This window comes from Petaurus breviceps, unplaced genomic scaffold, assembly GCF_028583685.1.
Source record: "Petaurus breviceps papuanus isolate PSGF00001 unplaced genomic scaffold, PetGlider_PUasm1.0 99, whole genome shotgun sequence".
Classification (NCBI taxonomy): Eukaryota; Metazoa; Chordata; class Mammalia; order Diprotodontia; family Petauridae; genus Petaurus; species Petaurus breviceps.
The window spans coordinates 21,274,179-21,286,272 of record NW_027187465.1 but is presented as its reverse complement, the minus strand read 5'-3'; the positions used below and the strand labels follow the sequence as shown (position 1 = coordinate 21,286,272).

The following is a 12,094-nucleotide window of genomic DNA, read 5'->3' as shown; positions in this document are numbered from 1 at the left end:
CTCTCTCTCTCTCTCTCTCTCTCTCTCTCCTCTCTCCCCTCTCTCTCCTCTCTCCCCTCTCTCTCTCCCCCCCTCTCTCTCCCTCTCTCTCTCCCTCTCTCTCCTCTCCCTCTCTCTCTCTCCCTCCCTGTCTCTCTCTGTCTCTCTCTCCTCTCTCCCCTCTCTCTCTCTTCCCCCCTTCTGTGTCTCTCCCTTTAATCTTTCTCCCTCCTTTTTTCTTTTATTCTCTCCCCTCCCCCTTTATCTGTCTCTTTCTCTTTCTATGTGTATATAAGTATATGTATGCATGCATATTTACATGCTTTCTCAGATTTTGTCGGCAAATGGTTATTTCCCTCTCTCTGTGTTCCTCCCCTCCCACTTACTTAGCCATGGCCTGGCACACAATAAGGGCCTAATAAATGCTTGTTGGCCAACTGGTCTGGTTCTGCTTACACAAGTCCACAGGAGCCAGGTTGGCTGCAGTCTCCAGTTTTGTTTTTGCTTTTTGGAGGGGGGAGGGCAGGGCAATTGGGGTTAAGTGACCCGCCCAAGGTCACATGGCTAGTAAGTGTAAGTTTCTGAGATCAGATTTGAACTCAAGTCCTCCTGACTCCAGGGCTGGTCCTCTACTCACTGTGCTGCCTAGCCGTCCTGTGCAGTCTCCAGTTTTTTCAGGCACAGCATCTCTTTGAGACCCAGTGTCAGGTCATCAAGCATCTCACCTTCAGGCCAGCTGTCCAGGCCCTGGAGGGTTTATCGGTTCTTTGAAAGGTGTCACCCGTGGTCAGAAGGAGAGTTTTGTATAAAGCCACACACACCCAATGATTCTGAGCATCCCAGGCTCCCTCAGGCCATGCCACCCCTCCCCCAGATGCTGTCTCCCCCTCCAGCTTGCCCCTCTCTCTGGGGGTTAGTGGCTTAGTCCCTCTGCAGGAGGGGATGGAAAGGTGCTCGTGGTTCTCTCATGAGTGGATCTGGGGCTTCCCCTGTCTTATCGTGTCCCTCAGATCAGTCCTGTGCAAGGTCCTGTGGGTGAAGCAGGGTGGGGAGAGACTTGGGCCTGGAAGCCTTATCATCTCTCGGAGGGGCATCCGGGCAGAGCCTGCAGGTGTGGGCGGCTTTTGTGGAATTAGTGTGGTTCTGTGGCCCTTCACACACTGGGACTGTCTCCTGGCTTGGTTGGGGGAGCGATGGCTCATGCCAATGGAAGGACAGATCTCTGGGCCCTTCAAGTCAGAGGATGGCCATATTTGGCGGTTGGTCATTCCCACTGGGATAAAAGCAATCAGTTGATTGACTTTCATTAAGACTTCCTATATCCCAGGTATATGGGGGTAGGGGTGGGGAAGGACCAAAAATAGTCCTTGTCCTCAGAGAGCTCCCCTTCTAGTAGAGGAGACAACATAAACGAGAGCTAGGTGGCTCTATGGATAGAGCACCAGGCTGAGAAGCCAGAAGACCCGAGTTCAAATTTGGCCTAGCTGTGTGACCCTGGGCAAGTCACTTCACCGTGTTTGCCTCAGTTTTTCATTTGTAAAGTGAACTGGAGAAGGAAATGGCAAAACCACTCTAGTGTCCCTGCCAAGAAAACCCCACATGGGGTCACAGAGAGTCAGACATGACTTAAATGCCTGAACAATGTCTCTTCTAGTGGAACTTCCCGCTGCTCATGCAGGCCTGGAAACTGGGACCAGCCTTGGCCACGGGAAACGTGGTTGTGATGAAGGTGGCTGAGCAGACCCCCCTGACTGCCCTCTACGTGGCCAACCTGGTCAGGGAGGTGAGTGACCGCTCCCCTTTTCTGTTCTCCTCTTCCAGATCAGCATTGAGGGGTACAAGACCCCTCTTTTAACATTGTGATTGTCTTTAGGATCTGCTGATCTCCTCTGAGATTAGCTCCCTTCTCCTCCGTCTCTCCTGTTTGTCCATTGCCGTGGGCCACGATGTCTTGTCCTGTTAGAATGTGAGCTCCTGGGGGCAGGACCATCTTGGCCTTTCTTTGTGCAGTGCTTGGCACACGGGGAGTGCTCAGTGAGGGCGGGCTGGCTTCTCTCCTCTCCCCTTCCTTTCCTTTCGGTCTGTCTCCGCTGCTGTAAGTGACCAAGCCACTGGCAGAAGTCGGAGAGTGGAGTGGAGGAACATGGTCTGATTCACACACAAACATTCATTAAGCCCCTGCTTTGTGCCAGACCCTTCGAAGACCCCCACAGTCCTCTCCAGTTCTGGGTTCAGATTCCTGCAACTGAACAGAAGGGGCTGCCCCCAGACCTCTCTTGGGCTGACAGACAAATGGAGACTTATTCTCTTCCTACCTTGAGCTGTCTAAGAAGAGGGGAGAAGCCCCCACAGGGCCTTTTGGACCTGGCAGAGGACTCCTGACCCCTTCATCCTCTAGCACAGAGAGATCACCCAATCCATGCCCTTGGCTGTTCCGTCACAGGCCGGCTTCCCCCCTGGAGTGGTCAACATCATCCCCGGATATGGCCCGACGGCTGGTGCTGCCCTTGCTTCCCACATGGATGTGGACAAGGTGGCGTTCACCGGCTCTACCCAGGTAAGGAGCCCGATTGGCTCAGGACTGAAGGGTCCACCCTTCTTGGTGCCCTTAGAAGAGAGGCTTCTTCAAGAAGCTGCTGTTTCAGATCCTTCCATATAGTGATAATAAAGCCATCTGGAGTCTGAGTTATGGGAGATGGGCTAAGTTGGAGGATGCAGGCAGCAAACTTTTATTAAATGCCTATCATGGCACTATGCGAAGCACTAGGAATACAGAACAAGAAGAAAGACAGAAGTGCCTGCCCTCAAGGAACTGACGTTCTAATGAGGAAAGACCACACACAGAATGGGAGGGTGGAAAGAGGCGGGGGCGCTGATAGTGTGGACATCCTGAGACAGGGACAGTGAAGCCTTCCGGTTGGAGTCTCCCGCCACTCACGGCATCCAGGCCCTAGCCTGGGAGGCACCATGTTTATCTTGCCTTAGAGGCCGCTGCCCCAGTGGGTGAGAGGAAGTCCCATCTCATCCCCCAGCACTTTCTGCTGTGGGGCAGGCTGGATTTCCCACAGCTGGGCCAAAGCGCTTTTTCCCTCCTCAGTTCCATGTACTAGTTGGGTAGCCAGCTGTGAGCAGAGGGATGGTGGGGGTCTGGGTCGGGGGGGAGGCCTCTGGGGGCAAATTCCAGTAATACATTGACTGGGACCATTGATGAAGCCCGTCTCCTTTGGTAGAAGTGGTGGATTGATGTGCAATGACATGGCAGAATATGGGTGGAGCCCTGGGTCTGGAGTTCAGATCATGCTGCAGACATGTTTAGCCATGTGACCCTGGGCAAGTCACTTTGCCTCTGACTGCCTTGCTTTATTCATCTGTAAGATGGGGATAACAATAGCACCTGAACCTCCTAGGGCTGGTGTGAGGATCAAATGAGATGATATTTGTAAAGCGCTTAGTACAGTGCCTCTCACACAGTAGGTGCTGTATAAATGCCAGCACTTAGCACAGTGCCTGGCACACAGTAGGTGCTCTATAAAAGTTAGCTGTTATCAGTGCTATAGCAATGTCAGCACTCAGCACAGTGCCTTGCACATAGTAGGTGCTGTGTAAGTGTTAGCTATCATTATTACTCTAGAAATGTCAGCACTCAGCGCAGTGCTGGGCACATAGTAAGTGCTGTATAAATGTTAGCTATCAGTATTACTCGAGAAATGTCAGCACTCAGCACAGTGCTGGGCACATAGTAGGCACTGTATAAACAGCACTCAGCACAGTGCCTTGCACATAGTAGGTGCTGTGTAAATGTTAACTATCATTATTACTCTAGAAATGTCAGCACTCACTGCAGTGCTGGGCACATAATAGACACTGTATAAATGTCAGCACTTAGCACAGTGCCTGGCACACAGTAGGTGCTCTATAAGAGTTAGCTGTTATCATTACTGTAGCAATGTCAGCACTTAGCACAGTGCCTTGCACATAGTAGGTGCTGTGTAAATGTTAGCTATCATTATTGCTCTAGAAATGTCAGCACTCAGCGCAGTACTGGGCACATAGTAGGCACTGTATAAATGCTAGTTGTTACTATGTTAGCTTTTAACTAAGGGGTGGCTGCCTAAGCAGTGCCTGGAGTCTGTGTCACTGGGTGAGGCCCTCCCTTTGGACGCCTGTCAGGGAAGGAGGTGGGTTTCAGCAAGGACAGGGAAAGTGAGGAGTCTGGCCTTTCTTAACTCATGAAATCCCAGTTTGAGTGATTCCAGGGAGCTCAGAGACCTGGTCCAACCCCCGGTTTTACTGATGAGGAGCCTGAGGCCCGGCCAGGTCACTTGCCCAAGGTCCCGTGGGAAGCAAGGGACCATGAATGCAGCAGCGGCCTTAGCACGGGGTCTGAAGCCTCTTCTCTCTGCGCAGGTCGGGAGCCTCATCCAGGTAGCCGCGGGGAGCAGCAATCTGAAGAAAGTGACGCTGGAGCTGGGCGGCAAGAGCCCCAACATCATCATGTCGGATGCAGACAGTGAGCCTGCGGAGGGTGGGGAGGGCACCAGGGTCCCACGGCCAGGGTGCTCGTGCAGCTTTTGGAAAAACCTCAGGGGTGACTTTACTGGTATAGGGAAGTCTCAGGTGAGGAAACCCTCCACCTATGCAAGTTGGCACCTTCTTTGCAGCTTAGGGCCCAGAGCCCTGAGGAGTTCTGTCACTCATCTAGGGTCCTACAGCCAGTGTGTGTCTAAGGCAGGATTTGAAACCAGGTCTCCCTGGTGCCAAGCTCTTTACCCACTGGGCCACACCACCTTGCACTTTGCACATAGTAAGTAAGAATAAGGTGGCATGGGGGCCTGAAGTCAGGAAGACCTGAGTTCAAATCCAGGCTCAGCCACTTCCTGGCAGTGTGACCCTGGGCAAGTCACTTACCCATGTCTGCCTCAGTTTCCTCGTAAATAAAATGAGCTGGATAAGGAAACAGCAAAACCAGTCCTGTATCCTTGCGAAGACAACCCCACAGAGGGTCACAGAGGGTCATGATGAAGTAGGAATAGATGTGAGTTGGGTTAAATTGTCCCAGAGGGCCCCAGAATCTGGAGGTGGGTGTGTGGGGAATCTCACCTGCTTCCTTCCTTCCTCCCCACAGTGGACTGGGCCGTGGAGCAGGCCCACTTTGCTCTGTTTTTCAACCAGGGCCAGTGCTGCTGTGCTGGCTCCAGGACCTTCGTGCAGGAGGACATCTATCCCGAGTTTGTGGAGAGGAGCGTGGCCCGGGCCAAGGCTCGCGTGGTGGGCAACCCTTTTGACAGCCGCACTGAGCAGGGGCCGCAGGTGTGTGTGCATGTATGTGTGCATGTGTGTGTTCATGTGCATGTGTGTGTGTGTGCGTGCACTCGGGCACACACGAGCCCAGGGCATGGAGACACAGAAATGCTGCCCTTCCTGAATGCTGGCCCTGTGGGATTATTCTTTTTGTCTGTCTGTGTTGTGCTCCACAAGTGGTCAGTCAGCTATCATTCATTAAGTACCCGCTATGTGCCCCACACTGTGCTGAGCTGGGGATACAAGAGGCCAGGGACAGTCCTGCCCTCAGGGAGTCCCCTCTGACCGCCCAGGCCAGACGCGGGGAGCTGGGCCCAAGCTGTGCTTCTCCCCTGCAGGTAGATGAAGAACAGTACAAGAAGATTCTGGGCTACATTGCTACAGGGAAGCAGCAAGGGGCCAAGCTGCTGTGCGGAGGGGGCCCTGCCTCCGACCGTGGCTTTTTCATCCAGCCCACCATCTTTGGGGATGTACAGGACAACATGACCATCGCCATGGAGGAGGTGAGCCCCGCAGCCCCCAGCAGAGGGAGAGGGAGGTCTCAGCTGAGCATCAGAGTGTGGAATGTCAGCCTGGAGGGGAGAAGGCTCTGGCGATGGGGCGTCGGGGGGCCGAGCCTGGCAAAGGGGACGAAGGGGGACCAGCTGGTTTTGCTGGGCCCTGGAGAGCAGAACCAGGCGCAGCGGGTGGACGTTTCAGAGAGGCCGGTTTTGGCTAAATGTCAGGCAAATCTCCCAGAGATGGAAGCCGCCCACAGTGGAGTGACTAACCTGTCTGCCCCACAGATCTTTGGGCCAGTGATGCAGATTATGAAGTTCAAGACCATTGAAGAGGTGGTGGAGAGAGCCAATGATTCCAAGTACGGACTGGCTGCAGCCGTCTTCACAAGAGACCTGGACAAGGCCAACTATCTCTCCCAGGCACTGCAGGCTGGCACCGTGTGGCAAGTAGCAGACCCAGCATGCAGTGATTATGCACCTTCTGTGTACCAGGCTCAGCAGCCGAGCAGCCCCTGCCCTAGCCCTTGAGTGGTGGCACTATTGTGAAGACCAACACCTGGGGGCAGCCTTAGAGCTCTGACCAGGGCAATGACCCACCACAGGTCCCGGGGACCCGTGATGGAACCTGCGTGCCACCCCCCGATGCGAGCTCGTGGTCGCAGGGCGCTGTATGGGACTTCGGCTTTGGGCACGGCCGATGTGGGCATTTATTCTGCCTGACGCATTTGTCCCAGAGGTTTTACTTTTCTTTCTTTTTCAGTTGAGATGGGAGGGAGAAAAAGTAGATTTTCATTGAAATCAGTTTAATGCATAAAAAAAGAAAAAAGCTCCCACGAGCCCTTGTTGGAATGAGGTTGGGAGAGCAAGAATCTTTCACTGGGGACTGTTTTTGAAACGTGTTCTAAATAGTGAAGTTTCTTAATTGCAGGATAAATTGCTATGATGTGTTTGGGGCACAGTCCCCATTTGGAGGCTACAAGATGTCTGGGAACGGGCGCGAGCTGGGAGAGTATGGCCTGCAGGCGTACACAGAAGTGAAAACGGTGAGTACGGGGCTAACTCCTAGGAGTCCTGTTTGCCAGGAATTATTTTGCCTTCGTCATACTCAGTTCTGTTCATTAAGCTTAAACTCCTGTTGAGTGCTGAGCATGATGCTGGGACCACAAAAATAAGAAACAGAAACAGTCCCTACCCTCAAGAAGCTCACATTCTATAAGGTTAAGGGATTTTTTTTTTTTTTTGAGGCAATCAGGGTTAAGTGACTTGCCCAGGGTCACACAACTAAGTAAGTGTCTGAGGCTGGATTTGAACTCCGGTTCTCCAGTTATATTCCAATACAGTCATCAATATATTTACATTTAAATGTAAATAAGTAAAAATTTAAAATATCACTATATTTAAAACAAGTTCATAGACCCCAGGTTTAGAATGTGTAGCCTAGAGAGGGAATAAGTTAGCTGTTTACATCATTCTGTACACAGATAAATCAATTCAAAGTATGTGCCAAACATCTTTGGATTGGATGGATTGGTCCTTGAATCTTACACAAGGGCCTTGGGTAGGAGGCAGCCTGCCATGTGAGTCTTAAAGGGAGGTGGGGATTCTCGGAGGGCTTGGCAAGGAGAGGAAGAGCTTCAGGCATGAGGAATGATCCTTGTAAAGCTATGGAGGAGGCAGAGAATGTCATATACAGGAGAGAGCAGTTACATACACACACATATACACACACACAGAGAAGTAATTCTAAAACACTGTAACATCGGGTGTTAATCTGTGACCAGATCTTGTGGTGATAGAGTATAGACCACTAAGGCATCTTGGCACAGCACGGAGTGTGGTGGACTTGGAATCAGGAAGATCTGGGTTCAGATGCTGCTGCTGATATTAGACTGTAAGTTAGAGATGGGTTGCAATCAGCACTGTTAGAGGGAGGTCTCACACTCCCAGAAAAAAATGGCAAATTCTTGGCCCAGACCGTATCTAGTAGGAGACTAGAAGAAGGAACAAACTAATGTCCAAGAAAAGTGTAGTGTATGTGGGCTTTGGAGGATGATCATAAATTAGGCCCTGTGCAATAGAAGCTGGAGAGCTGGGCTCAGATTCTTGAAGACCTGAGTGCAAGTCCCACATCTGACACAGACTGACAACGTGAGCCTGAGCCAGTCATTTAACCTTTCATTGGCCCCCAGGTAACTCTCCAGGTCTGTAGACCATTGACAGAGGGGATGTCCTACCCAGATAAAATCATAGTTCTGTATCTGCCTCCACAAACAGCTTGTAATCTGTAGCCTGCTTTGTAATGTTTACAAAGCACCTCACCTACTTCACCTCATTTGCCTCCTTTGATTAAGTGAGATTGATGCATTGAAGAAATCATGGAATTTAGATTGAACACAAGCACAAACTCTAATTCAATAACCTTTATTAAGCCTCTGTTGCATAAGGTCCTGAGGATCCTGTAGCCTCTTGCTACAGGGCACTTGTATTCTACTAGACAGAGAGACAGAGGCATTGAGGAAGAAATTAATATATCAGATAGAGTGTGTGCAATAGAGCTGTGTGCCTTGGGGAGAGTTTGCTGGGGAGCAGTCCAGAAGAAATCTGTGTCCTTCACCAGTGGGCTTTGAATGCCAGATTGATATGAGAGGAAGAAGGAAGTAGTTATTGTGATACCAACAGTTCACATTTCTCCTAAGTTTTATGTAGCCTCATGTCATCTCTGTATTGTTGACATGCTAAGTATCATTCTTCCCATTCCATAGATGGGGGGGGGGGTGCTGAGAGATGGAATCAGAGGAATGAATTGTTGAGAGTCACGCAGAGAGTAAGTGGCCCAGTCATGATCCATTTCCCTGCCTCTCATTTCAGGGTATGACAGAATAAAGCCAGTTTTGTGGGGGGATATGATCTAAGCACACAGAAGTGCTTAGCACTAGCTTAATGAATTGAGTAATCCCAAATGACAGCCTGAGCTGCATCCCACAGATACAGAACCCCTTCTGTACTGGGGAGGGCGGTAGTTTTCATCATCTGTCTCCCAGGACCAAGATGGCACTTTACAATTCATCCCAGGGGTCTGGCTGCTTTTGAGGGTTTGGGTTCTTTTGTGTTGTTACAAGTCATTGTGCATTTTCTTGGTTCTGCTTGATTCCATCTGAATTGGTTCAAGTCCTTCTTTCCATGTTTGTTTGAAATCCTTGTATTTATCATTCCTTACAGTGCAACGAGATTCCATTATAGCACACTATACCGTAATTTAGTAGCCATGTATATCCCCAATTAAAGGCATCTTACTTATTAGTCACCCATCCATCAACTCTTGGACCCATTACTATATTTGTTCTCAGTCATCCTGAGTTCTAGTATAATACAAGCGTATGTTTGGATGTTGTTTTACTGGTTAATTAACTTAGAGCCTCCAACCCAGTTTATGAGATATTTAATAAACTAGAGAAACTTTTCCCCATAAACAGTTGCTTATCTATAGATATTAAAGCTCCCAATTTCTTAGGATTAGCCCCATTAAAAGTTACAGTTTGTTAACAGTGTAATCAGCAGAAACCCAAATAAATAAATATTTACAGTATTTTAGCTGTTCAAAGGATTGTGGTCAGAATCACTTCAGATCCTCACTATAGCTGCAGATAATGTCTCTTCATTTCTGAGAATGTGGTCCTACCTCATTTCAGGAACTAAAGCAAAGTCTTGTCATTTTCTTCATAAGATAAAGTTCAGAACACTTCTGTCAAGGGAGAAGCCCTCTCCATCTTCTTTCAAGCTATCACTCTGAATAGTCTCTTCAAACCAACATATTGCATTTGGCTCTTAAAACTGCAATTACAGCGGCGGCCAGGTAGCACAGTGAGTAAGAGCGCCGGCCCCAGAGTTGGGAGACCTGGGATCGGTTCAGGCCTCAGATACTCGGCACCCACACAAAAATAACTGGCCGTGTAACCTTGAGCAAGTTACTTAACCCTGATTGCTTAGGAAAAAAAACAACTGCAATTACAGTAAGTATAGCTTTGGTCGGAGAAGCTTTTGAAACAGGTGTTACTCAAGGGAACAACAAAAATTAATGTTTAACATCATATCCCCTTGTTTTGATTTAAAATAAAGTTTTATTGATGTCTTTTATTTTTATACAAGTTATTTCCACATGTAGTATCTGCCCAATTATGTCCCTTGTGATAAAGAAAAATAGGCAAAATGAACTATCTTGGCAGCCTGTACAGCATTCCACGCCAATAAACTAACCTCCTTCCCTCTTCTGGGAAAGAAGAGATGTGTCTTCCTTTATCTTCTCTCCAGGGTCAAGATGGGGCATTAGTCTACATTTCTTCTTTTTGAAACTTTCTGACTCTTCATTCTATTAACAGGTCACCGTCAAAGTTCCTCAGAAGAATTCATAAAGAAGAATGTGGGATTTCCCCAACCATGCCTGTAGTTGATGCTTTAATTAGATTGGAATTAGAACCTGGAGCAAGAAGAGGCCCTTTTGTTCACTAGTGTCTCAGCAGAGAAACACAATCAAAAAAGCTTGTGGAATGATAGGGTTCCACGGTGAGGGGAAAATACTTTATTTTTTAATTGCAACAACATTACAAGGTATGGGTGAATTTTTTATACCTGAAACATTTTAATATGTTGGCTAACATTCTTGTCAACAGTTTTTGGCACCTTTTTTTTTGCTTTAAGGCTAAACCTTATTAAAAAACCTTGATACCTTTGCTTCTTGTACTACAATTTATTTTCTCTTAGAAGACGACCCAATGTCCTACATGGCATGTGTGTATGTACACAGTGAGATCACCTATATAAAATATCTTCCAAATCTTCAAGTGCCATGTAAATCTTAGTATGCCCTGGGTTTGGCATGGACTCTTGTTCTTTGGGCTAGCTCATTCACCTAACCTGCACTCAGGCTAGAAGGTCTGGGGTTTCCAGAGGGTAGATCATTGTTACATTCTGTGTGTGTGTGTGTGTGTGTGTGTGTGTGTGTGTCTGTCTGTGTGTGTGTGTGTGTGTCTCTCTCTCTCTCCCCCCCCCCACTCTCTCTCTCTTTCTCTCTCTCCCTTTCTCCCCCTCTTTCCCTCTCTCTTACCCTCTCCCTCTGGGTGGGAGGGGGCATTGCTACACTTATATTGTTTGCCATTGTGGCTCATGAGCCTCTATTTATATGAAATGAGTTATGTTATTAAATCTTAAGCATAAAGTTTTTAACAATGAAAAAACGAAAGCAGTAATAACATTTACTCAATAGAAGGCAAAAGCAGAAATAATCTAAATTTTTAGCCCGTAGAAGGCAGAAGTTAGAATAATCAAAACATCACAAATCTTGATCATACTTTTCCTCCAGGACAGTCAGTGATTGTTGAGGGGAGTGGACACACCAGAGAAGACTAGTAAAGATCTGCATGAGTGAGGAGAGCTGTGTGCCCAGAGCAACTCGATCATTCTGGACTTCAGCTCTTCATGTCCTTGATCCCTTGAGAATAGGGGATTTCTCTGCTAGCTTGTTCCCCTTTTGGTTCTCAAGCTGATGAAGCTGAGACAGGCTATTTTTAGTTTATTGCCACCCTTAGCAGGGCACTGAAAAAGTGTTAAGCTATTCCAGCGACAGGCAGTTCCTTCAACAGAACTGCCAGGCTCCGTGGACTTCTGCTCTGTGCACAGTCGGCTCCAGTCCTCTTATCACAGCAAAAACAGTTGCAATGACTGGTCTGTCTTTAGAGAGAGCAGTAGGAGGCAATCATGGTCACTGAGGGGTTTCCCCTCCAGCTCTAAAAAACACTAGAGAACAACAAGTCCCCTTAGCTCTGCAAGGAACAATGAACCCTCAGAACACTTGTGGGGGGGCAGTTTTCAGTACAGTGTGTTTCTCTCCTCACTGTTTTATTACAGGTGTTTCTTCACAAGTAGATTTGATCAGCTTTCTCTATATACACGTTCTCTCTCCCCAACCAAACTGTTCATATACAATAGCAGTGCCCTTAAGTACATAATCAGGTGGCACAATGGATAGAGTTCCAGGCCTGGAGTCAGGAAGACTCATCTTCATGAATCAAATACTATCTCACACACTAGATGTGTGACCCTGGTCGAGTCACTTTACCCTGTTTGCCTCAGTTTCCTCATCTATAAAATGGTGAAGGAAATGGCAAATCACTCCAGTATCTTTGCCAAGAAAATCCCCAATGGAGTTGTGAATGATCAAGTGTGTATGAACAACAACACGTAATCACAGATCATGTTACTCTGGTAACAAGTTGTATGACCTATGACTACAACAACTACGCTGACTGGGGCAGGATGGG

At 48.3% G+C, this 12,094-nt stretch overlaps 1 protein-coding gene across 1 annotated transcript in view; it reads left to right on the top strand.

The window, feature by feature from the left end:
* The window catches only part of ALDH2 (aldehyde dehydrogenase 2 family member), a 29,921-nt gene extending 19,414 nt beyond the window's left edge, over positions 1 to 10,507 (top strand). Inside the window, exons 6-13 of the mRNA XM_069081910.1 lie at positions 1,634 to 1,762; positions 2,423 to 2,536; positions 4,387 to 4,489; positions 5,105 to 5,289; positions 5,619 to 5,783; positions 6,066 to 6,223; positions 6,709 to 6,823; positions 10,157 to 10,507. Coding sequence (XP_068938011.1) covers positions 1,634 to 1,762; positions 2,423 to 2,536; positions 4,387 to 4,489; positions 5,105 to 5,289; positions 5,619 to 5,783; positions 6,066 to 6,223; positions 6,709 to 6,823; positions 10,157 to 10,189 — 1,002 coding nt within the window. The 3' untranslated portion in view covers positions 10,190 to 10,507. The remainder of the gene's footprint in view (positions 1 to 1,633; positions 1,763 to 2,422; positions 2,537 to 4,386; positions 4,490 to 5,104; positions 5,290 to 5,618; positions 5,784 to 6,065; positions 6,224 to 6,708; positions 6,824 to 10,156) is intronic.
* The last annotated feature ends 1,587 nt before the right edge of the window (positions 10,508 to 12,094 follow it).